This window comes from Malaclemys terrapin, chromosome 8 (assembly GCF_027887155.1).
Source record: "Malaclemys terrapin pileata isolate rMalTer1 chromosome 8, rMalTer1.hap1, whole genome shotgun sequence".
NCBI classification, from domain to species: Eukaryota; Metazoa; Chordata; order Testudines; family Emydidae; genus Malaclemys; species Malaclemys terrapin.
The window spans coordinates 67850132-67875216 of record NC_071512.1 but is presented as its reverse complement, the minus strand read 5'-3'; the positions used below and the strand labels follow the sequence as shown (position 1 = coordinate 67875216).

The 25085-nt window shown below is 38.6% G+C and overlaps 2 protein-coding genes across 4 annotated transcripts in view; both read left to right on the top strand.

The window, feature by feature from the left end:
• The window catches only part of DDX59 (DEAD-box helicase 59), an 88189-nt gene extending 82750 nt beyond the window's left edge, over window positions 1-5439 (top strand). For both annotated transcript variants that reach the window (XM_054036755.1, XM_054036754.1), the window contains exons 7-8: window positions 943-1071; window positions 5098-5439. In XM_054036755.1, coding sequence (XP_053892730.1) covers window positions 943-1071; window positions 5098-5361 — 393 coding nt within the window. In that variant the 3' untranslated portion in view covers window positions 5362-5439. The remainder of the gene's footprint in view (window positions 1-942; window positions 1072-5097) is intronic.
• Window positions 5440-15689: 10250 nt separating this feature from the next.
• The window catches only part of KIF14 (kinesin family member 14), a 90707-nt gene continuing 81311 nt past the window's right edge, over window positions 15690-25085 (top strand). The window contains exons 1-4 of one of the 2 annotated variants that reach the window (XM_054036502.1): window positions 15690-15708; window positions 20181-20606; window positions 21313-21567; window positions 24937-25024. In XM_054036502.1, coding sequence (XP_053892477.1) covers window positions 20332-20606; window positions 21313-21567; window positions 24937-25024 — 618 coding nt within the window. In that variant the 5' untranslated portion in view covers window positions 15690-15708; window positions 20181-20331. Of the gene's footprint in view, window positions 15709-19339; window positions 20607-21312; window positions 21568-24936; window positions 25025-25085 lie in introns of those variants that run through there. The other variant, XM_054036501.1, reaches the window with a different exon arrangement.

Here is a 25085-nt window from a genome sequence, read left to right as displayed (position 1 = left end):
AACATTCCATCTTATTTTTAAAAAGATAATTTAGTTTTAATGAGTTAGTAAAGTAGGCATCCTGTCGTGGTCTATCACTTATATAAAAGCTTCTGACTAATGCAATTCCAGATGCCACTGGATTTAATGTTTGTTTTTTATTAAACTCCAGGCAGAATATTGTTCTTTGGGGTGAAGGAAATGCATAATGATAGTACTTACATCTGTCTTGTATTACTGAGTTTTCACAGTGAATGCTAGAGTTTATGGAAAATTGAAATGAAAGCACAGATTGTATTTCTACTAATACTTCAAGAAAGCGGCTATTTTAAATACTCTAGATTACTTTATAGATTATTTATTTTAAATGGGAATTGACTTGAAAATTAGTCTGTGACTGCTTTTGTGCCTTGCTGAAGTGCTGTTTTTATCATTTTAAGCAGGACTTAGTGAATCACAAAATTTTATTTCTGTGTGTGCTACATAAATCAAGAGTACAGTAGGGCAGTGGTTCTCAAACTTGGGCCGCCGCTTGTTCAGGGAAAGCCTCTGGCAGGCCGAGCTGGTTTGTTGACCTGCCAATGGGGGCTGCAGGAAGGGCGGCCAGCACATCCCTCGGCCCGCGCCGCTTCCTGCAGCCCCCATTGGCCTGGAGCAGCGAACCGCGGCCAGTGGGAGCTGCGATCGGCCGAACCTGCGGACGTGGCTGGTAAACAAACCAGCTCGGACCGCCAGGGGCTTTCCCTGAACAAGCGGCGGCCCAAGTTTGAGAATCACTGCAGTAAGGCACTATTTTTCTTCTTTTTTCAGCAGCAGAATAGACTGTTATGCAAATTATGACACTGCCCTTTATTTGAACCAACTGTATCTTGCCCTTCTACAGCAGGTCTCAAAAAGGGAATTGCAAAGGAAACAAGCATACATAGAAAGTAATTATAATTTATTTTGTTTCTGACCCCTCAGGGATTATTTCAGGAAAAATATGAAGTCGTAGTAAGCACTGGAGTCCTTGGGCGAGGGCTTGATCTTGTCAATGTCAAACTGGTAGTAAATTTTGATATGCCCTCAAGCATGGATGAATACGTACATCAGGTAAAGAGATATGTGTATCTTAAACACTACATGAGCTATTTGCTAAAACGTTGGAAAAACAAAACAAGACCATGCATGATCTGAATTGAAAGATGCACGCATAGGGATGGATGTACCTCCGGAAAAGTTCCCTTTAGGAGGGGAGGAAGAAGGGAATCCTGAAGAAACTCTTCTCCATCCTATGCAAGAAACACCAAACCTTCAGTAAAAAGAAGAACAGGAGTACTTGTGGCACCTTAGAGACTAACAAATTTATTAGAGCATAAGCTTTCGTGGACTACAGCCCACTTCTTCGGATGCATATAGAATAGAACATATATTGAGGAGATATATATACACACATACAGAGAGCATAAACAGGTGGGAGTTGTCTTACCAACTCTGAGAGGCCAATTAATTAAGAGAAAAAAAAACTTTTGAAGTGATAATCAAGCTAGCCCAGTACAGACAGTTTGATAATAAGTGTGAGAGTACTTACAAGGGGAGATAGAGTCAATGTTTGTAATGGCTCAGCCATTCCCAGTCCTTATTCAAACCGGAGTTGATTGTGTCTAGTTTGCATATCAATTCTAGTTCAGCAGTCTCTCTTTGGAGTCTGTTTTTGAAGTTTTTCTGTTGTAATATAGCCACCCGCAGGTCTGTCACTGAATGACACTAATGTCGCTAATAAGCGATGGTCACATCAATACCACCCTATACCGGAAACCTACTGACCGCTACACTTACCTACATGCCTCCAGCTTCCATCCAGGACACACCACACGATCCATTGTCTACAGCCAAGCTCTAAGATATAACCGCATTTGCTCCAATCCCTCGGATAGAGACAAGCACCTACAAGATCTCTATCAAGCATTCTTAAAACTACAATACCCACCTGCTGAAGTGAAAAAACAGATTGACAGAGCCAGACGAGTACCCAGAAGTCACCTCCTACAAGACAGGCCCAACAAAGAAAATAACAGAACACCACTAGCTGTCACCTTCAGCCCCCAACTAAAACCTCTCCAGCGCATCATCAGAGATCTACAACCTATCCTGAAAGATGATCCTTTACTCTCACAGATCTTGGGAGACAGACCTGTCCTCGCTTACAGACAACCCCCAACCTAAAGCAAATACTCACCAGCATCCACACATCACTGAACAAAACCACTAACCCAGGAACCTATCCTTGTAACAAACCCCGATGCCAACTCTGTCCACATATCTATTCAAGTGACATCATCATAGGACCTAATCACATCAGGGGCTCGTTCACCTGCACATCTACCAATGTGATATATGCCATCATGTGCCAGCAATGCCCTCTGCCATGTACATTGGCCAAACCGGACAGTCTCTACGCAAAAGAATTAATGGACACAAATCTGACATCAGGAATCAAAATACTCAAAAACCAGTGGGAGAACACTTTAACCTGTCTGGTCATTCAGTGACAGACCTGCGGGTGGCTATATTACAACAGAAAAACTTCAAAAACAGACTCCAAAGAGAGACTGCTGAACTAGAATTGATATGCAAACTAGACACAATCAACTCCGGTTTGAATAAGGACTGGGAATGGCTGAGCCATTACAAACATTGACTCTATCTCCCCTTGTAAGTACTCTCACACTTATTATCAAACTGTCTGTACTGGGCTAGCTTGATTATCACTTCAAAAGTTTTTTTTTTCTCTTAATTAATTGGCCTCTCAGAGTTGGTAAGACAACTCCCACCTGTTTATGCTCTCTGTATGTGTGTATATATATCTCCTCAATATATGTTCTATTCTATATGCATCCGAAGAAGTGGGCTGTAGTCCACGAAAGCTTATGCTCTAATAAATTTGTTAGTCTCTAAGGTGCCACAGGTACTCCTGTTCTTCTTTTTGCGGATACAGACTAACACGGCTGTTACTCTGAAACCAAACCTTCAGTCTGAATTAATAGAGAAACGCTAAAAAATAATGCCTCTTTGCCAGTGGTGTTTGTATAGCTCTCCCTCTCCACCTCAGTGTGAAGGAGTATGTCTGTTCCTATACCTTTTTGAAGCATATATGTATATTAAACATCTCCTTTCATTTTTTGTTGGAAAAAACTGAAATGTCAATGAAATAATGAATGGGAACTCCGCTTATCGGTATAGCAATATTTGATGTTTTGCTTAGTTCCTACCTATTAGACTTCACTATTCTAAAGGAACAACTGAGAGCTAGTAGAGCATTCAGAGTACTGACTTGCCTATGACAGTACTATATATTAGGGCTGTCAATTAATTGCAGCTAATTCATGTGATTAACTCAAAAAAAACTAATCGCGATTAATCAAACTGTTCAAAAATATTGAAGTTGGTATTTTATTGTTTTTCTACATTTTCAAATATATCTATTTCAGTTACAACACAGAATACAAAGCGTACAGTGCTCACTTTATATTATCTTTATTACAAATATTTGCATTGCAAAAATTATAAAAATTTTCAATTCACCTCATACAAGGACTGTAGTGCAATCTCTTTATCATGAACGTGCAAATTACAAATGTAGGTGTTTGTTACATAACTACTCAAAAACAAAACAATGTAAAACTTTAGAGTCTACAAGTCCACTCAGTCCTACTTCTTGTTCAACCAATTGCTAAGAGAAATGTTTGTTTACATTTATGGGAAATAATGCTGCCCACTTCTTAATTACAATGTCACCTGAAAGTGAGACCAGGCATTCACATGGCACTGTTGTAGCTGGTGTCGCAAGATATTTATGTGCCAGATGCGTTAGATTCATATCCCTCTTCATGCTTCGACCATCTTTCCAGAGGTCATGCTTCCACGCTGATGATGCTCATTAAAAAAATAATGCATTAATTAAATTTGTGACTGAAATCCTTGTGGCAGAATTGTATGTTTCCTGCTGTTTTACCCGAATTCTGCCATATATTTCATGTTATAGCAGTCTTGGATGATGACCCAGTACATGTTGTTTGTTTTAAGAACGCTTTCCCTGCAAACTTGACAAAATACAAAGATACCAATGTGAAATTTCTAAAGATAGCTACAGCACTCGACCCAAGATTTAAGAATCTGAAATGCCTTCCAAAATCTGAGAGGGATGAGGTGTGGAGCATGCTTTCAGAAGTCTTAAAAGAGCAACACTCTGATGCGGAAACTACAGAACCCAAACCACCAACAAAATCAACCTTCTGCTGGTGGCATCTGACTTGCGATGATGAAAATGAATACGCGTTGATCTACACTGCTTTGGATGGTTATCAAGCAGAACCTGTCATCAGCATGGAGGCATGTCCCATGGAATGGTGGTTGAAGCATGAAAGGACATACAAATCTTTAGTGCCTCTGGCATGTAAATACCTTGCGACACGAGCTACAACAGTGCCATGCAAATGCATGTTCTCACTTTCAGGTGAAATTGTAATCAAGAAGCTGGGAGCATTATCTTCTACAAATGTAAACAAACATGTTTGAGCAATTGGCTGAACAAGAAGTAGGACTGATTGGACTTGTAGGCTCTAAAGTTTTACATTGTTTGTTTTATTTTTGAATGCAGGGTTTTTTGTACATAATTCTACATTTGTAAGTTCAACTTTCATCATAGAAATTGCACAACAGTACTTGTATTAAATGAATTTAAAAATACTATTTCTTTTGTTTTTTACAGTGCAAATATTTGTAATCAAAAATAAAGTGAGCACTCTGCACTTTGTATTCTGTGTTGTAATTGAAATCAATATATTTGAAAATGTAGAAAATGTCCAAATATATTTAAATAGATGGTATTCTGTTTAACAGTGCAATTAATCGTGCGATTAATCGTGATTAAATTTTTTAATCACTTGACAGCCCTACTATATATCCAGTTTCAAATAAGAACACCCAATATACAGTATTGCTGCAGCAAAAAATAGATTTTTAAACTATCACACAATGGAGTTTAAGCAGGCTTCTTTTATTTTGAAGGCTTCTTTTATTTTGAAGGGGGAGAGATTACTGATGTTAATTTAAAATAAACTTTGTTTTCATTTGCAGGTTGGAAGAGCAGGGAGGCTGGGTCACAGTGGAACTGCGATTACTTTTATCAATAACAACAGCAAGAAGCTTTTTTGGGATGTTGTAAAGAGAGTAAAACCAACAGGCACGATTCTTCCTCCACAGTTGCTAAACTCCCCTTATCTTCATGACCAAAAGAGAAAAGAACAACAGAAAGTTAAACAATCACAGAATAGTCTTGTAACAGGTGATAATCTTATGGACATTATTAGAAAACATGACAAAAGTAATTCTCAGAAGTGATTAATGGTATTATTTATAAATGTGTAAATATAATGAAAGCACTGTATTTCAGTAATAATTAAACATGAATTTATATCATTGGTATAAGATCTGTCAAAGTTATTTTTGAAAACGGGTAAGCTTTTTTTCTGGAGAAATCCTGAGTCTGATTTTCATCTCCATCCCCAAATAGTGCGGATCTAAAAGGACATTCTAAATTTAAAAATTGCACTTCATTCTAAAAGTACAGTAACATCTAAAAGCATTTTTTCAGTTTGTTTACTTTGTGTGGGTGACATCTTCTATATAGTTATTTTCACTGTTTCCATTAAATATATAGTCTTCTTTCCTTGTTATTTCTGTGGGGCTTTTGCATCGCAGTGGAAAGAGAGGAATATTTTTAAAACAGGAAAAGTTGATTATAAAACTAAAAAAATTGGCATGGACATGTTTACTATCTGCAAATATTTTTAACTCTTGTTAAATGAACCATGTTTTAAGTTAAGAATCTCCCTTTAGTCCTCAAATCAATATAATTGTCCTCGATACTAGGCACCCACACAGTTTTCATTTGTGTCGCAATGAATTATTAAAAATTATTGCTTTCTTCTTGCCATTTCATGTCTGAAACAGTAAAAAATCCTGCTCCAGTACTCTACACATAAACAAGATTTATTCCTTGCTGTCATTTGGGCTAGCAAGGACTGTGGTTTCTTCAACTTCATAGTAGAGAAATAAGGAAAATTAGATCTAGTAATTAAAACATGAAATTGTGATCTCATTCTGTTAATGGGAACATGATTGGGCTGCTAGGGTGGAATGTTATACTATTAAAAAAAAAATAGGGCTGTCGATTTACCGCAGTTAACTGACATGATTAACTCAAAAAAAGCAGTTTTAATTGCACTGTTAAACAATAAAATATCAATTGACATTTATTTAATATTTTGGATGTTTTTCTACATTTTCATATATATTGTATTCTGTGTTGTAATTGAAATCAAAGTGTATATTTTTATTACAAATATTTGCACTGTAAAAATGATAAAAGAAATGGTAATTTTCAATTCACCTCATACAAGTACTATAGTGCAATCTCTGTCGTGAAAGTGCAATTTAAACAAATGTAGATTTTTTTGTTTTTGAGTACAGATATGTAACAATGTAAAACTTCAGCGCCTACAAGTCCACTCAGTCCTACTTCTTGTTCAACCAATTGCTAAGACAAATAAGTTTGTTTACATTTACAGGAGATAATGCTGCCCTCTTCTTATTAACAGTGTCACCAGAAAGTAAGAACAGGCATTTGCATGGCACTTTTGTAGCTGGCATTGCAATGTATTTACATGCCAGATACGGTAAACATTCGTATGCCTCTTCATGCTTCGGCCACCATTCCAGAGGACATGCTTCCATGCTGATGACACTCGTTAAAAAAATGCGTTAATTAAATCTGTGACTGAACTCCCTGGGGGAGAAATGTATGTACCCTGCTGTTTTACCCACATTCTGCCATATATTTCATGTTATAGTAGTCTCTGATGATGACCCAGCACATGTTAATTTTAAGAACACTTTCACTGCTGATCTGACAAAATGCAAAGAAAGTACCAATGTGGGATTTCTAAAGATAGCTATGGCACTCGACCCAAGTTTTAAGAATCTGAAGTGCCTTCCGAAATCTGAGAGGGATGGGGTATGCAGCATGCTTTCATGTGTCTTAAAAGAGCAATACTCAGATGCGGAAACTACAGAGCTTGAACCACCAAAAAAGAAAATCAACCTTCTGCTGGTGGCATCTGACTCAGAGGATGAAAATGAAGATGCGTTGGTCCACACTGCTTTGGATTGTTATCCAGCAGAACCTGTCATCAGCACGGACATGTCCCCTGAAATGGTGGTTGAAGCATATAGGGACATATGAATCTTTGGCGCATCTGGCACATAAATATCTTGCGGCGCCAGCTACAACAGTGCCATGACAATGCCTATTCTCACTTTCAGGTGACATTGTAAACAATAAGTGGGCAGCATTATCTCCTGCAAATGTAAACAAACTTGTTTGCGCGATTGGCTGAACAAGAAGTAGGACTGAGTGGACTTGTAGGTTCTAAAGTTTTACATTTTTATTTTTGAATGCATTTTTTTTGTACATAATTCTACACTTGTAAGTTCAACGTTCATGATAAAGAGATTGCACTACAGTACTTAGGTGAATTGAAAAATACTATTGTTTTTTACAGTGCAAATATTTGTAATCAAAAAAATATAAAGTGAGCAGTGTACACTTTGTATTCTGTTTTGTACTTGAAGTCAATATATTTGGAAATGAAGAAAACATTGAAAATATTTAAATAAATGGTATTTTATTATTGTTTAACAGTGTGATTACTAAACACACACACACACACACACACACACACAGGAATCAGATAGATCATGCTCTCAATCTCAACAGGATAGAATCTGGTGCTCTAGGCTCTGATCCTGCATACTCTTAAAGAAATGCTTACATTTAAGCACCGTATTCTCATTGGCCAAATCCTTAATTTGTGTAAATTTTTGTAGATGTATTAAAGCAATGGAGTTTGACAGTTTACACCAGCTGGGGATGTTGACTTCAAGAGCACTACATATGTACTTAAAATTTAGCATGTGCATAACTGTTTGACGGCTTGGGGTCCCATATGCTAAAACTATTTCTAGACATTCTATCAACAAAGCCTTTTAATTCCCTTCACTAAAAACCCTATCAATTTAACATTTTAAATTTATGTTGTGTATATTGCCGAAGCCCTGCAGTGTCTTTTTAAAAACTAAGCTAATTACAGAATAAAGTACCATCTTCCCATCATTAATGAAATTTCAGGAGAGAAGAGTCTATTTTTATCCATTCTATTTTATAAAAACACAACTCTTATCCAACTCAGGCATTTTTTCTGAGTGAGTCAGACAACAGAATGAATGTTGAATTAGAAAAGGAAAATTGAAGTCTTATGTAAACTTGTATTGGCATGTGGATGGGTGTGGAATTATACAGTATATAAAAACAGAGGTTTATGGAAATATGCCTTTTTCCTCTACAAAGACAACACATTTGCTCCGTAGGCAAATCTTTATTTAGAAGCTGCATTCCTACTAAAATAACCCACTGGTAGAAAAGTAAAATGTAAGTTGTTTTGTGTTTTTATATATAATATATATATTATTGGTTTGCAAGTGTTATGCAGACAAAACTGCACATCGTTTCAGGGGGTAAGACAAAGATGCCACATTTATTATGATAACACAATTTGATTTATGACTAATACCTACACACACACACCCATCAGTTGTTCTGCAGCTGCTGTATAGTTACCAGTCCTGAACACAGCTTGAGTCCATGGCTTGATGTTGCAGCTTGGGTTCGTAGCTTGTGGTGGCTAACTGGCCAGGAAAGCCGGGCACAAGGAAGGGCTGGGTCTGCCCTTCCATTGTTGGCAGCAAAACATTACCCTCCCAAAGTCTTCCATCTCACCCATCTTTTTTGTAGGCTTTAGTTTGAATCCAGAGTCTATAGGTCTGGGTTCGGTGTGATTGATCACCCGTCAATTGCAGACATGACTTTCAGCCTCCGACCTGGCTTTGATCTTCCTTCTATTGTACCTTTGTTCTTTTCTCTTTAGGGTGGGCTCTTCTTACTTTGTTAGGGCTGTTGTCTGCATCTTCAGCTGTTGGTGTTTGAACTCTATTTCATTAGGACAGGCTGGGGCTGGAGGTTGATTCCATCATCCATACATACCTCGGACACACATCTAAACTAATAAGATTTATCAGGGTTTTGCAAAAATGAAGGTTGCAGCAAGCTTTTACAAAATGGAGTAAGCATTTTAAAATGGAGTTTGAATTACAATATGGCAAACAGTGAACAGAAGTTACAATACTGAAACAGTGCAAGTCTGAGTGATTTAAGCAGGAATTGGATTGACAGTAAAACTTACAAGGGCAACTGGCTGAACAGCTATGGCTCTTAACAAGCATCTTAATTGTCAATTAGCCAGTTAGTGGGGTAACGGGTTTTATGAATGAACGTTGTTTCATTCATAAAACTTTACTTATGAAGTTACATTTATAAAGTGAACAATTAAAAACAATTTCTTTCATCAGTTCTACACAAGCCTCTGGACACATGTAAAACACAATTAAAAATAAAGTTAATAAAAGCAAAAAACAAACATACATAAAACCTGTTTCACACTGACCACAACTCACTCCATGTCATCCCATCAGCCCAAGACCGGAATAAATAGAACTTTGTACTATACCCTGAATCTCAAAAGATGGGCTTTTTCAGACCTATCCTGGAAACAAATTTAGATATAGCCTTCCCTCCAGGCCACTGCAATTCAAATCTAAGATCTGTTAGCAGAAAGTGCTCCCACTGATCTTAATTGAGATGATAAAAAGGGAGAGAGTGATCTCAGAAATTACCAGCAGCTACATTATATAGTGCTTTATTGAGAACACAGCACCTTAAATTGCAGCTGGAGACTAACATGTTCCATGTCCATCCTAACACAGCTATCTAAAACTTCTGGATGGTCTTCAAGGAAATCCCAGACAATAAACCAATATGGAATTCAGAAAGGCATGGGTTCCTTTTTATGTGGTAGGCAAAAAAACAGAGGAACATGTCTTCCTCACTCCTGTATCCCCTGAAATACTGTAAAGAACCTTTTCTTAGTGGACCTCTAAAACAGGAGTTACAGAGCAGCATAATGGAGGTAAGGGGTTATTGTCCACATGTTTCACCAGCTGGCCATCTTGACCTGCTATAGATGTTGCTCCTAAGCACTGCTTCTGTGTTATTTATTCCTACTCATATATCAGTAGTTCTCTAATTTATAGTATGACTCGCTTCTTAACATAAGTTGTCTTGCGGACAGTCTCCCATTCATAACATAACATCCCTGTGGCAACAAGAGCATCATTAGGAAATAAGCATTCATCTCTCTTTAGTGCATTAAATGTTTTGTCCTTTTTGAAGAAAGTTGTCATTCTCTGTTTCTGCTCTATTTCATCTCCCCCACTAATCTATTTCATTCGTCCCATTTCAAAACAAAAACAGCTGTTATATGATCACCAGTGGTCCATGGACCACAGTTTAGGAAATTCAGAAACGGTGCCCTCTTCAGGTTAACAGCCAGAATACCAATATATTACACTGGTCTACAATTTTTGAGAGGTCGTCTGCTTCAGAGATAAAATGTGCTATTTATTATGTATTTTGATGTGCTGAATTCAAATATGACAATTAAAACAACTGATTAGCTACTGTTTCTAAGATATTTAAGTTTTTACATTTTATGTCTATGTATATTGTGTAGATAGTAGAGTTTTAATGATAAATTGTAAACCTAGATGTTTTCATGTGTTTATGGTTGCTTTACATGATATTTCACCTGTCCTGTTTATGTAACACTTTAAAAATCAGCAAAAGGGTTATATAAATAAAATTTATTATGAAACAAAAGGCAAAAAACTATTATGTACATAGTTTAGTCCTATTCAGTGTCTACTCGGCGCTTCTTGGCTTGTCTCTTGTATTCATTAAATGGAGCATCTCTTGTCACTGTCCAGCAATAGTCTGCAAGCACTGATGGGCTCCATTTGCCCTGATAGCGTTTCTCCATTGTTGCAATGTCCTGGTGAAATCGCTCGCCGTGCTCGTCCCTCACTGCGCCGCAATTCGGTGGAAAAAAATCTAGATGAGAGTGCAAAAAATGTATCTTTAGTGACATGTTGCAACCCAGGCTTTTGTATGCCCTGAGGAGGTTTTCCACCAACAACCTGTAGTTGTCTGCCTTATTGTTTCCAAGAAAATTTATTGCCACTAACTGGAAGGCTTTCCATGCCATCTTTTCCTTGCCACGCAGTGCATGGTCAAATGCATCATCTCGAAGAAGTTCACGAATCTGAGGACCAACAAAGACACCTTCCTTTATCTTACCTTCACTTAACCTTGGAAATTTTCCACAGAGGTACTTGACAAAACACAAGCAGCTTTCAGTGGCCTTGACAAAGTTCTTCATCAGACCCAGCTTGATGTGTAAGGGTGGTAACAAAATCTTCCTTGATTCAACAAGTGGTGGATGCTGAACACTTTTCCTCCCAGGCTCCAATGACTGTCGGAGTGGCCAATCTTTCTTGATGTAGTGGGAATCTCTTGCATGACTATCCCATGCGCAGAGAAAACAGCAGTACTTTGTGTATCCAGTCTGCAGACCAAGCAAGAGAGCAACAACCTTCAAATCGCCACAAAGCTGTCACTGATGTTGGTCATAGTTTATGCACCTCAAAAGTTGTTTCATGTTGTCATAGGTTTCTGTCATATGGACTGCATGACCAACTGGAATTGATGGCAAAACATTGCCATTATGCAGTAAAACAGCTTTAAGACTCGTCTTCGATGAATCAATGAACAGTCTCCACTCATCTGGATCGTGAACGATGTTGAGGGCTGCCATCACAGCATCGATGTTGTTGCAGGCTACAAGATCACCTTCCATGAAGAAGAATGGGACAAGATCCTTTTGACGGTCATGGAACATGGAAACCCTAACATCACCTGCCAGGAGATTCCACTGCTGTAGTCTGGAGCCCAACGGCTCTGCCTTACTCTTGGGTAGTTCCAAATCCCTGACAAGGTCATTCAGTTCACCTTGTGTTATGAGGTGTGGTTCAGAGGAGGAGGATGGGAGAAAATGTGGGTCCTGTGACATTGATGGTTCAGGACCAGAAGTTTCATCCTCTTCCTCGTTGACTCAAGTGAGAATGATTCTGGTGCATCAGGAACCAGCAGTCCTTCTCCGTACTGGCCGTATAGCTGATGGAATGTTTGGATAATGCATAGTCCACTTTGTCTTCTTTGACACGCCTTTCCCAACTGGAGGCACCATGCAGAAGTAACAATTGCTGGTATGAACTGTTGGCTCTCTCCAAATCATTGGCACTGCAAAAGGCATAGTTTTCCTTTTCCTGTTCAACCACTGGCAAAGATTTGTTGCACAAGTATTGCAGCATATGTGTGGGGCCCACCTCTTGTCCTGATCTCCAATTTTGCAGCCAAAATAAAGGAGATAGGCTTTCTTAACCATAGTGGTTATACTGCGCTTTTGTGATGCAAAAGTCACTTCACCACAAACATAGCAGAAGTTATCTGTATTTTAGTCATTTCTGGTTTAAATTGAGATCCCTTCCCTTTATAACTCACTTATCCTCCGCCATTCCCAAGTCAAGGGTCGTATATACTGACCCAATATCATATCTTGAAAACTAGAGCCAATCAACAATTTTAAGCATCATTTTCGTTCTCAGTGACCCAGAATTAGTAAAGTTTGACTACATTTATTTCAGAAGCATTTTGGCTGTAGAGCAGTGTTATCAGTACTGCTTTTGTCTTGTATGAGGTTGTTTATATGAGGACATTAAGTAATCCAGGAAAATTAAGCCAAATTAACTAAAGGTGTGAATTTGAAGTGGATTACTGAAACCACATTAACCCAGTATGAACATCCTCATTCAGAATTAAAGTGACCTTAATTCAATTTCAGAGTCAATTAAACTAAACCAAATTAAGCCCACTAATTCTGAACAACGGGGATTTAATGTAGTTTAATTAACCCATTTCAAATTCACATCTTTAGTTAATTCAAATTAACTTTCCTGGATGTTCTCATGTAGACAAGATCTTTGTGAATGTGCATATGCACGTACTGGAAATGACACAGCACTCTGCACTTAGCAGAATTTACCCTTCCAAGTTTGAATGCTATATTTACATTTTAAATTATTTTCCATTTAATCAGTGCCAAATGCTAATATTTATGCTAAAATATTGTATTTAATATTTCATCCTGATTTGTACTATGTTCCAGATACTGCTGGCATTCCTTTGTTAACATAATTTGATTAAGATGAGGAAAACAGTCATGTCTTGTTTTACTTTGCTGCTGCTTCTGAACTGTATCTTTCCTTTTGTCTCCCTCTGCTGGAATATTTTTACCTTTGCTCATATTTTAGTTTGGCTGATGTACAATATTTCTGAATACCAGCTGTTTTGTTTTACCTGCCCTGTAACAGAGCTGAATGCTTTAAGACCCGCTGGAAAACTACTGAGAACATATAAGATTATGAGACTGATGGATATTCTGATAACCTAAACAGCTAACAGTATTTTTCCAGTAAAGAACATGAGGTGGGGTAGGGTACTGTACTTGCATGTAGCATGTGTAGAACACAGCTTTACTATCCTGTTTTTAGGATTATTTTCTGTGGAAAATTTGTGAAAATAATTGATAATTTTGCTCAATATAAAGCAATAACTAAATTTAAAAAAACCCCTGGATTATAACGTTTTCTTAATGTAGAGAAAGAGCAGAGTAGGGGAAGGGTTATTAATCTTAACTGAGATAAATGATATGATTTGTTTTGTCCCCCAATTGTTGGCCAGACATCAGATCAGACAAACACAATTAGACAAGCGCCGTATCCGATCTGGTGGCTTATCCTAAAGCCACGTATTAAACGAAGATCCTTGCGGTCTGAAGGAAGCAGCTCTATTTATCTGAGCCAAAAGAAATCTTTGGACAATTGATTCAGTTTGAGCTGAACTAGATTTGCCTCAGCTGGAAGTTGCCTCTTCATCTCTTATGGGAAGTAACTGATATATGACAGGTATCAGAGGGGTAGCCGTGTTAGTCTGAATCTGTAAAAAGCAACAGAGGATCCTGTGGCACCTTTGAGACTAAAGCTTATGCTCCCAATACTTCTGTTAGTCTCAAAGGTGCCACAAGACCCTCTGTTGCTTGATATATGACAATGACTTTATATTGTCAAAATGATTTCACTGGAGCTCTCTGAAGAACATGTTATGTAGTCCATCAAGCCTGGCAAAGACTCTCAGTTTGAACTGTATGGCATTTAAGAAAAGGGAATTTGCAAACAGTAATAGGATTATTGATTAACTGATCAATAGGATTATTTCCCAGATATGGGAAATAGCAAAAACACACCACTGAGTTCACTTGGAAGGGAAGGATAGAATCTTTCAACAGAGAAGTTATCAGTTAAATTGGTACACTATATACTGTATTAAATGTTAAGGCTATGACATTAACTCAGAAAGTCCTTCCTTTTGTGGATGAATATCTTATCCATAATTTCAATGTATATATTTAATTATTTTGGTTTTTTTAAAGTATAAGATTCAAATCTGACCACTTTTTATCTTATAGGTAGTGCAAAATCTTAGTAATGTTTATGATATTTTTCTTAAAATCAGCTGGAAGGTAGCAGAAGTAATCTTTGACCACTCAGAAATGATCTATTGCCTAAAAAAATAACAAGGAGTCCAGTGGCACCTGAAAGACTAACAGATTTATTTGGGCATAAGCTTTTGTGGGTAAAAAGCCTCACTTCTTCTTCTGATGTATTGCCTAACCATTTGTACATGCTCTGAATGCTCTTGGCCACTGGTTTTAAGGTCTCAGCCATTTCCAATTTTTTTACACCCTTGGCTTTATGAATCACAGTGGTGCAACAGTACAGGCATTCAGTGGCTAGTTATAAATGAAGTATCAACTATCTTAATCAGCAACTCAACCTAGCAACTAGTAACTGATTTATTACAGGCTTTGTAGCACAGTGAGGTCCTAAGGACAGATCTGAAAGAGAAGGCTCTGGCCTTAGGGGGCCAGCTCAGAGAGGGTATTTAATGTGTACAGGGCAGTACGGAAGAAGGTGCCAACATTTTGTGAGTAGCTGAAAATGGTGCTGCGCAGGGTAGATGGGAGAGGTGATAAGAGCCAAGTAAGGCAAGGACACGTTCAGGAGGGGAACCTTCTCCCAGCTTCCACATGGCTCGTTGGGAAAAAAAGTGAGAACAAATATTCAAAGCAAATTCTTAGCAGTTGCTTGAGGGTGCCCTGCCTCTCTTGCGTAAACCTTGCAGGATGCGAAGGAGGGTTTCACCTGCATTCCCTCGGGAGGCCAGTTGCTTCCGCGCGCGAGGTCATTTTATCACGATGTCAGGGTCCCCCCTTGGGAAGAGCAGGAAATTCGGGCAGGGGCATTCCCTGGGGACAGGCTTTGGCGCGCTCGGAAAACCTGCCTCACTGGGGCACCTGCAATGATCTCCCCGCTTCTCAGACGGGAGGATAAGCGACCAGGCCGCTGGTGCAGGGAAGACTGTTCCCCAGACACTCCTAGGGCCCGCCCCGGGCGTGCTGCGTGTGACGCGACCAGCGCTGTAGCCAATCGTGGGCGGCGCGGCGCATTCGAACAGGGCGCTGGAGAGCGGCGGGCGCTGGTGCGTTTGCCTGGGGGCAGGTAAGTGAGGCCGCTGTGCGGAGCCCGGGGGCGGGCTAGTTCCCCAGTAGAAATGTCCTGCTCTCGTTCTCCCCTCCCCCCCGCATTAGCCCCTGGAGATGGGGTACCCCGGGGTCTGTTCGTCCTCCCTCCACCCTCCCAAGCCGGGGCCCTTCTCCGGTGATGAGGGGGCTACGAGGGTGTTAGTGGAATAGACTCCCCCTGTTGATCTGGGAAAGTACGGTCATTCGTGCCTGCTTTTAATGCCTCGGGGCCCTCCTAACTGCCCCGACACACCCGGCCAGGTGCAGGGCAACGGCCTCCAGGTCCTAGTGGGGCCCTGCTTTGTCAAGCCCGCGCTCAGTGCACAGGACACCCCGTTAGCCCCCTGCAGCCGCAGCATCTACAAGTAGCTGGGGTCAGCCCTGAGCTGTTGCCTTGGGATTGCCCTTCTAGGGAGCACTGCCTTCTGAAAGAGGGCTCCAAACGGACCCACCTGAGATCTCGCCGTGCCTCTCAATACAGCTGGCTAATGGGTTACCCTACCTGGAGAAAACAGGAATGTAAGAAAGTTGTTTTTCTATAGGTGAGACGCTGTTGACTCCATTGAGACAGCTGTGAAGGGAGAAAGGGGTTGTTGCCTTGCCTTCCCAAGCTAAGTGCACTCAGCCAACAGAGTATTACATCTGTTGCCAGTATTGGGATCTTTATTTTGTTAAAATTACATTTGGGGAAATATGGTAGTTTTGACATGTCCTGGCCAAACGTATCTTGACAAAATGAGTACTAATACTGGGGATAGTTCATAGACTTGCACCACTGCATTTGTGCAGGGTTGGGGATGTAGTTGCATTTGGGGTATAAAAGTAAAAGTTTGTGACTTTAAAAAAAAATTGTAACAAATTATCTGACAGGCTTTTTCTGAAGAGAATGGATTTGGTGGGTATAGTAATAGCTCATTGATCTCTTTAAGCTTTAACCTAATTTTGAACACTTGGATTTTATATCTAAACAAATAGTTAAGTTATAAATGTATATTTTCTTTATTACTTAACTTTCAAAAATTCATAAAATGAAGGCCGCTATAAACTGAGAGATTCATCTTGCTGCAGAAGTAATATTCCTTAAGTAGTTACATTATCTTTCTTGTTCCTATATAGTTGTAATTTGTATCTTCAATCTTAAGCATTTTTAAAGCCAAATCAAAATGAGATAAGGATAATTTAGAGACCATAATAGTAAATGACCCAAAAGCATGTAACATAAATCATTGCTCAAAGGGAACACTCCTGAATCTCTTTGTTGTGCAAACTCCAAATAATGTAGAAGTAGTTTCTTACATCAAGCTGATGGCTGGCTAATAGGTTTTGTTTCGGCATTTTACTCTTTTTCCAGCATTTGAGCTATATAAACTCTGCCCTGTAATTATGAAAAGTGCAGAACTGGAGAGAGAAATTAACTATAGGAAGAAAATTAAGGTTTTTCTCACTATCAAATCCAAAAACAAAAAACATAGTTAAAAATGGATAGACTTTAAACTTCTTTTAGTCTAAACTAACACATGGCTCCCTGCTGTCATGTCAACCTTATGCACTCTCTGTATGCAGCCCATCCATCTCAAAGATATATTAGCAATATATTTAGATATCCTATGGCCTGTGTTGCTATGTAAAATGTCTGCAATTTTCAAAGGGACCTAAGGGAGTTAGGCATCCAGCTCATATTGACTTTTAATGGCAGTTGGGCACCTAAGATTGTTGGGCCTTTTTGAAATTCCAGGTAATACATCTGGATGATCGAAGGCACTGTATACTCATATCACACCTAAAATGTTGCATAGTCGGGAGTGATACACATCTGAGTGTGTCTGATCTGTCAAATCTATGTGGGAACTTCTATCATGGACCCCAACACTATAGTGCTTGAGTGCCTCCTGAGTCTTATTATAATAATAATAATAATAATATATGGAGATATCCTATCTCCTAGAACTGGAAGGGACCCTGAAAGGTCATCAAGTCCAGCCCCCTGTCTTCACTAGCAGGACCAAGTACTGTTTTTGCCCCAGATCCCTAAGAGGCCCCCTCAAGGACTGAACTCACAACCCTGGGTTTAGCAGGCCAATGCTCAAACCACTGAGCTATCCTTCCCTCCCCTATTTCTTAAAAAATAGAAAGCACAAGAAATGTCTCCCTTTGGCATCCTAGGAGAAATAGCTTGATTAGTTGAAGGTGGGTTTTTTTTCTTCTCTATTGTGTATGTGTGTGGGACATAGGGAGGGGGAAATAAACTATATAGATGAGTTGTGCATTTGATTCTGAACATAGTGTAGTTACTAGTGATTCTTAATTTTTATGGTTGTGAATTTCAGTCTAGGTATAGTTCCTGTAAAAGATCTGCTTCCTACATTCACAGGCTTCCTCCTTTTGATTGATACTTTCATGGTTCCAGTGGAATTTAGATGTGGGAAATCATCATGATAGTGGGAGAGATAGTTTCTTAGGTAGCTAGAGGTAATTCCATGGAGGACTTTGAATATCAGGAGAAGAGCCCTTGAATTGGATTTTCTTCAACTGGGAACTGGTGTAGAGAGTAGAGCAATGGGATGACATGCCCATGGTGACCAATGTTACTAAGTTGGACTACTGCATTTTGTACCGTCTGGAGCTTCTTTGGGATCTGTGCTTAATTTTTAGAATACATCTACACTACTGTTAGAGGTGTGATTTTAGCTCATGTAGTCGTAGCCACAGTAGCTTTAATTTAGCTAACATGGCTAAGAACAGCTGTGAAGAAGTGTGCTATGGGCTTCATAAGAAGTGGTGCCCTGGGTACCTACTCATGTTCCTAGCCTGCACTGAAGCCTGCATCACTGCATCTTCCCTGCTATTTTTAGTGAACTAGCTAGTAGCTCTCATCCTTTCCAGACAACTGTACCACTTTCAGGCATCTGATTTGTTACACCTCACTTAAAACCTACTTGCTTACAAAATCAGACATAAAAATACGAAGTGCCATAGCACACGATTACTGAAAAATTGCTTACTTTCTCCTTTTTACCATATAATTATAAAATAAATAATTTGGAATATAAATATTGTACTTACATTTCAGTGTATAGTATATAGAGCAGTAGAAACAAGTCACTGTATGAAAGTTTAGTTTGTACCGACTTTGCTAGTGGTTTTTTGTAGCGTGTTGTAAAACTAGGCAAATATCTAGATGAGTTGATGTATCCCTTGGAAGACCTCTTCATACCCCCAGGGGTACATGTACCCCTGGCTGAGAACCACTGAGCTAAATTAAAGCTGATACAGGAATGCCTACGTGAGCTTCAAATCATAACTCTGCAGTGTAGACATTCTCTTAGACATGAATTGCAAAAATCACAATTGGTCATGAATGTGTGATTCACTGTGGCCAAACCTGCATCCAATAGGGTGAGGTGCAATGTTGTGGCCAGTAGCATTTTAATCAAATGTGTGTTTTGTGTGTGAGGTAGAAGGGGGATATCATTTACTTTAAACATCAGACTGAATATATATTACCCAAGACAGGACTTAAATACATTGTAGTAAAAATAACTTGCATTCTTCAGGATAAAAATGAATGTTTGCTTTACTTTTACAGATTCCATGTAAAAGCTGAATGGTGGCTCACTCGATTGTAGAGAAGATAAAATTAAAAAATCAAGTTAATCTCTCAGGAGAAGCTTGGGTTGTATATTTTAAATCCTAAAATTAAAACGTGCTTGAAGCCAAAATGCCCATATACACAGTTCCTACTAGAAACCACACTGGTGTGCTTGGTGTTTCTTCTTTCCAAAAAAATCCTCCACAAAATACCTTTCCTAAAAGCAACAGGTTTGGACAGCAGCTTAAATCACAGGTACCAGAAAATGAAAAAGATAATTCACTGTCTCTTTCTCTGACTAAGACCAAAGAAATAAATAGGACCTATGTGATTTCTGCCTGTAAAAATGCAGGTGATACTTCAGTTACGTTTAAACCCGAAGGTAGGTTAACTCTCCAGAGAAGAACTGGAGCGAGCAAAAATATCCCTTCTATTGATAAACAGTTGGAGGAGAACACAGCACAGGACATTGAAAATACCCAAACAGAGGGAAGACTGACCCTGAAGCGACGTTTGGGGACTGGATCAATAGAGAAACATAAAACAAATAAGAACAGTGAACCTGGGATAGAAAATAGTGATTCTGTTGTTGCACAGACAAACAACAACAATGTATTTCCACCAGGCATTAGTACTAATAACACCCATTACATTAAATCTAGTACTCAGTTAGTTGAAGGTCAGATGAATGAAAAGAGATGCTCTGATCTGAAAAATAAAGATTCCCTTGCTAATCTTAATGGTTCAAGTGGAAATGGGAATAGTAAATGTTTGAAATATAGGACAACTATTGCTGATGCCAAAATTCAAAATGACATTCCTAGATCAGCACATTTAATAGCAACAAAATTTGTTAACAGGACCCCAGGGGTAAAGCTGAATGAAAAAGATAATTTTAATGAACTGACTGGAAAGGAAAGGATACAAAATTCAGTTGCTAAATGTGGCAGTTTGGAAAGACAAAGAACACCTAGGAAAGGTGGTACAACAGAAGGAATAAAGGCTACACCAATGCGTGGCACTCTTCAGGATGCCAAAAGTCCAGCTACGTCTACTCTTAAGAACAGGACACCTTGTCTTCAAGTTATACAGAAAAAGAACACCAGTGCATCCAACTCTTTATCCATAAGTAGAAGTGCCAGGGCAGAAGGGAGTCAAATATTTATGCCACCTGCTGCACTTAACGTAGAAACTGTAGCTCAGAACACTTGCACAGAGGAAAATCCTCTCAAAGTAGAAAACAGTAAAGTGACTGTGGCTGTGCGAGTAAGGCCCTTCAGTGACAGGTTAGTAATCAACTGTTTTCAGAGATTGATTTAAACAGTTTAAAATATTTTCTACAGTATATGTTCAATAGAATCGTTATTATCTTGGTAGAAGCAATGTAATATAATTTTTAATTTGTTAGTAATGTTTAATTGCTAATGTTTCCTGGATCATTTCAGTTGGTCATCTAGGCAAAGAGTTACAGTTTATGATTAGAAAGGATGTAGCAAGTATTTTATTTGACCATATTAAAAATCTTCAGCTTTATTTTTAAGTCAACCTTTCATTTTGGTGTAGGTCTATTTTATACACTGAGCTGAATTAAATGTATGGTATCATAAACATTTTTATACATATCAAGTAGGCAGCATGGTCTTTCTATTAAAGATGTTCATTCTCTTGACATATAATGTATGTGAAAAGATCTGATTTCTTTCGAAATAAAGAAAAAAGCTTTAAGAAGCACGTTGATGTAGTTAAGGCTAGGATGGGAAACCACTGGTAGAAAATGTTATCGGTCACTGCTCCATGTAAAAGACTTAGGTTTATTTTTTTCTGCAAAATTAAGCTGTTCTTTATTAGATGATGATGTTCTACATAAATGTAAAACACCTTGGCTCTTAAGAAAATAATTGATCACAAAATGTGATTGAGTTGACCACCATAACATAACTTTGCTTTTAATGTTACATTTATCTGTAAAGTTTGTTTTTGTGTCTTATTCAGAGAGAGAAAAGAAAAAGCATTCCAGGTGGTCTCCATGAGTGGCCTGGAGACAGTTGTGCGACATCCAGAAACAAAACAAGTGTACGACTTCATTTATGACTTTTCATTCTGGTCTTTTGACCACTGTCATCCTAACTTTGCTAGCCAGGAGACGATATATAAGGCATTGGCAGTACCGCTCCTAGAAAGAGCCTTTGAGGGATACAACACCTGTCTTTTTGCTTATGGACAGACTGGTTCTGGAAAATCATATACGTAAGTTTAATTGTAAATGTTATAATTTGGAAACGTTTCTATTGAGCTGAATTTATAAGTCACCTGGATTTGCTAAAAGAGACGTAATTTAAATTGTCTTGTACATGATTGACTTGTTAAACTTTTGAAAATCTGCTTTAAATGTAACACTTTTAATAGAAATTAAGATAATCAGAGCTGGACAAATACTATTAATTTAATACATTATTATGCTATTATCAAGAGCTATGCTACTTCCATTGTTTGATCTAATGGATTCAAGTCTGAGCCACTGGCTTCAGCTAAAGTAGAATTAACATTGTTTGGCTTGGCAATATTGAGAAAGCCGTACTAAAAAAATGTTATCTTAAAAGCAGTAACAAATGTTTGCCAGACGCTGGGAATGAGCGATGGGATGGATCACTTGATGATTACCTGTTCTGTTCATTCCCTCTGGGGCACTTGGCACTGACTACTGTCGGAAGACAGGATACTGGGCTAGATGAACCTTTGGTCTCACACAGGAGGGCCATACTTATGTTCTTAAATGTATGTCTTCTAAGGATCTTTGATTTGAATTCCAGTGTTGTATATGTGTAATAAAATCAAATACGTATCAATGTGCCTAGAGGATATTAATAGCACTTGGCAGGCAGCTTTATCAAACCCACATAGGCTTTTGTCCAGAAATGCCTCGAACCCCAAAAGATTCTTCTTTACATAGTAACTTGGCTCCTAGTGAAGTTAATGGGAACTTTTAGATTAAGGTTAAGGCTGAGTGCTTCCGAAAATCCCACCCTTTTTGTTTATCGTAGTTTGTCAATTTTTGGTGAAATTGACATAGTGAGTATGGTGCTTATTAAAAAAGCCCTATAAGCAGAAATAGTTATGGCTATAGTTTCTCAGTAATGAAAGGAAGGAATATTTTAAGGTGATCTTAGTCTTTTTAAAAAACAATTCCCCTTTCCCCCCTCCCCCCAAATATTTAATCTAAAGGAAGTCAGTGGGAATTTTATTTTAAAAAGACATTTTCAACTTGAAATCTAGTCAATTTAAAAAAAAAAAAAAAAAGTTTCACAAATGTATCTCCCACTGACTTCCTCGGCCCATTTTTGTGGTTTTACAGTCAAATGTTAAGCTGTCTTCACTAGAAATGCTGCAACTGCACCACTATAGTCCTTCAGTGTGGACACTTGCTACAGTGACGGGAGGGGTTCTCCTGTCACTGCAGTTAATCGACCTCCCCAAGAGATGCTAGCTTGGTGAACAGAAGAATTCTTCTGTTGACCTAGCACTGTCTATAGTGGGGGTTAGGTCACCTTAACTTTTAGTGTAGTCCTGGTCTTAGTCTATGCAAAGTTTTGGCAACATAGTTATATTGGCTAGGGACTGTTTTTTGTTTTTCTACACTCTTAGCAAAACCCCTGGTGTAGATGCAACTCAGTGTAGATGCAAAAAAATTACTACTGTTGGCACATGCTGCATCTACAGTAGAGGCTCTGCTGAGATAGCTATACCAGTATAGCTAGATCTGCAAAGCATTTGTAGTGTAGACAAGCCTCAAGTTTGCCTAACTTTTTTCTTTTTTTGGAAAGTATTTTTACTGTCTTTAACAACCAATTCTTCTCCCAACACCCACACATCAATCAAGGGAAATGGACTACAAGGAAAGAGTAAAAGTGACTATATGCAAAGTACATCTCTACCCCGATAGAATACGACCCGATATAACACGAATTTGGATATAACGCGGTAAAGCAGCGGGGAGCCCTGAGCCCTGCTGCCAGAGCTCCGGCGGTGATTTAAAGGGCCTGGGGCTCCCAGCAGCAGCTGGAACACTGGGCCCTTTAAATCCCCGCCGGGGCTCTGGCAGCCGGGCTCAGGCGGTGATTTAAAGGGCCAGAGGCTCCAGCCACTGCAGGGAGCCCCGGGCCCTTTAAATCCCCGCTCGAACCCCGCTCCCAGCAGCGGCTGGAGCCCTGGGCCCTTTAAATCACTGCCGGGGAAGCTGGTCCAGTCCGGCACAGCTTACCGGCTCTTGCCGGTATGCCATACCGGACCAAACCCAATATAGCACGGTCTCACCTATAAGGAGGTGAGATTTTTTGGCTCTCGAGGACCGCGTTATATCAGGGTAGAGGTGTACTGCCAAATGCACAAAGTAAACAAATGGGGGGGAAAAGATAATTTTTCCTCTAAACTTTTCCTGTTATAATTATCTTGAGCTGTTATTTGCAAAAGTTGTAACTGAAAATATTTCGACAGAAGTGTATTTTTTTAAATTTTTGTCTTTCTTTTGAAATCCTAATTTTGACATGCAGTATTTAGTAAAGGTGGACTAAAACACACATTCAATACTTTCTATAGTATAAAATTGTCATATTTGTAGCATCCTTCTTAAAAGCTTTAAAATGACTTGTTCTCTCTCAACTTTGTCATTTTTCTCTCTGGCAAACATTGATTTGTACCTCTCTGTTCTCGGCTTCACAGTTCTCAGACGTTGGCACAACACTTGTGCAGGGCTTTGATTAATTTATGATTCCTCTATTGCATAGCTCTTTACTAGAAGTACACAAGACGCTGTACTTTCTACTTGAACAATGGCTATTCTATGTGATTATTATTATTATTATTTTTTAAAACAAGTTTTTCAGTAGCTGTGTAGGGGAGGAGAATGAAGAGGACAGTACTCATTTTCATATTAAACTAGGTCACATTTTACAGCATTTTAATGTGTGACATAAACTAGTACTGTGCTGGGATTATAGTTTCAGCACAGATTTCTTTATACTACTGCAGCTATTAATGTAAACATTTACCAGCTGAGTTAATGTCTATTTTTTTCAAATTGAAATTGAAATTAAATTGAACTAAAGATGCAAAACTCAAATCAAGAGCGGTTCGAACTGGAGATAATGGGGTGATTAGTATAGGAACAACTATGCCAGATTTATTTTTGAACAAACTGGTGATTTTCAAGTGAATTGGCCTCTATGCATTGATTTTTTTTTAATACATTTTGGTATACTTTGAAATGTGTTAAGTATGACTTTTTCATAAAATTAGTAGTAATGAGTTCAAGAAGTTGGACTGGCAGACAGGACTTGAAAGGGAGGCCCACAAACATCAATTTGGAATCTGGGGATAAATTGGTTTGTATACACCAGATCATGTGAAAGGTCAGGTATTGATAACTTTTTTTTTCTGATCCTTAAATGTCTCTGATTTATTTCTATAATTAAGCATTTGTATAATTTAGAAATGCATCTGGGATTTGAACTGTAATATGGTCTTAACTACAACATGATTAATATTTACATTAAGCAGATAAATGTAAACACCTTCTAAAAAACTACAAGTGTGTGTGTACACATTCTTTTGTAATTACAGGATGATGGGATTTGGTGAAGAACTAGGAATAATCCCAAGATTTTGTGAAGATCTTTTTACTCGGATAGCACAAATGGACACACAGCAGGTATTGTGTCAGAAAGCTTATTTCTATTGTGGCTGTATTGAATTAGAGTATATTGTTATCA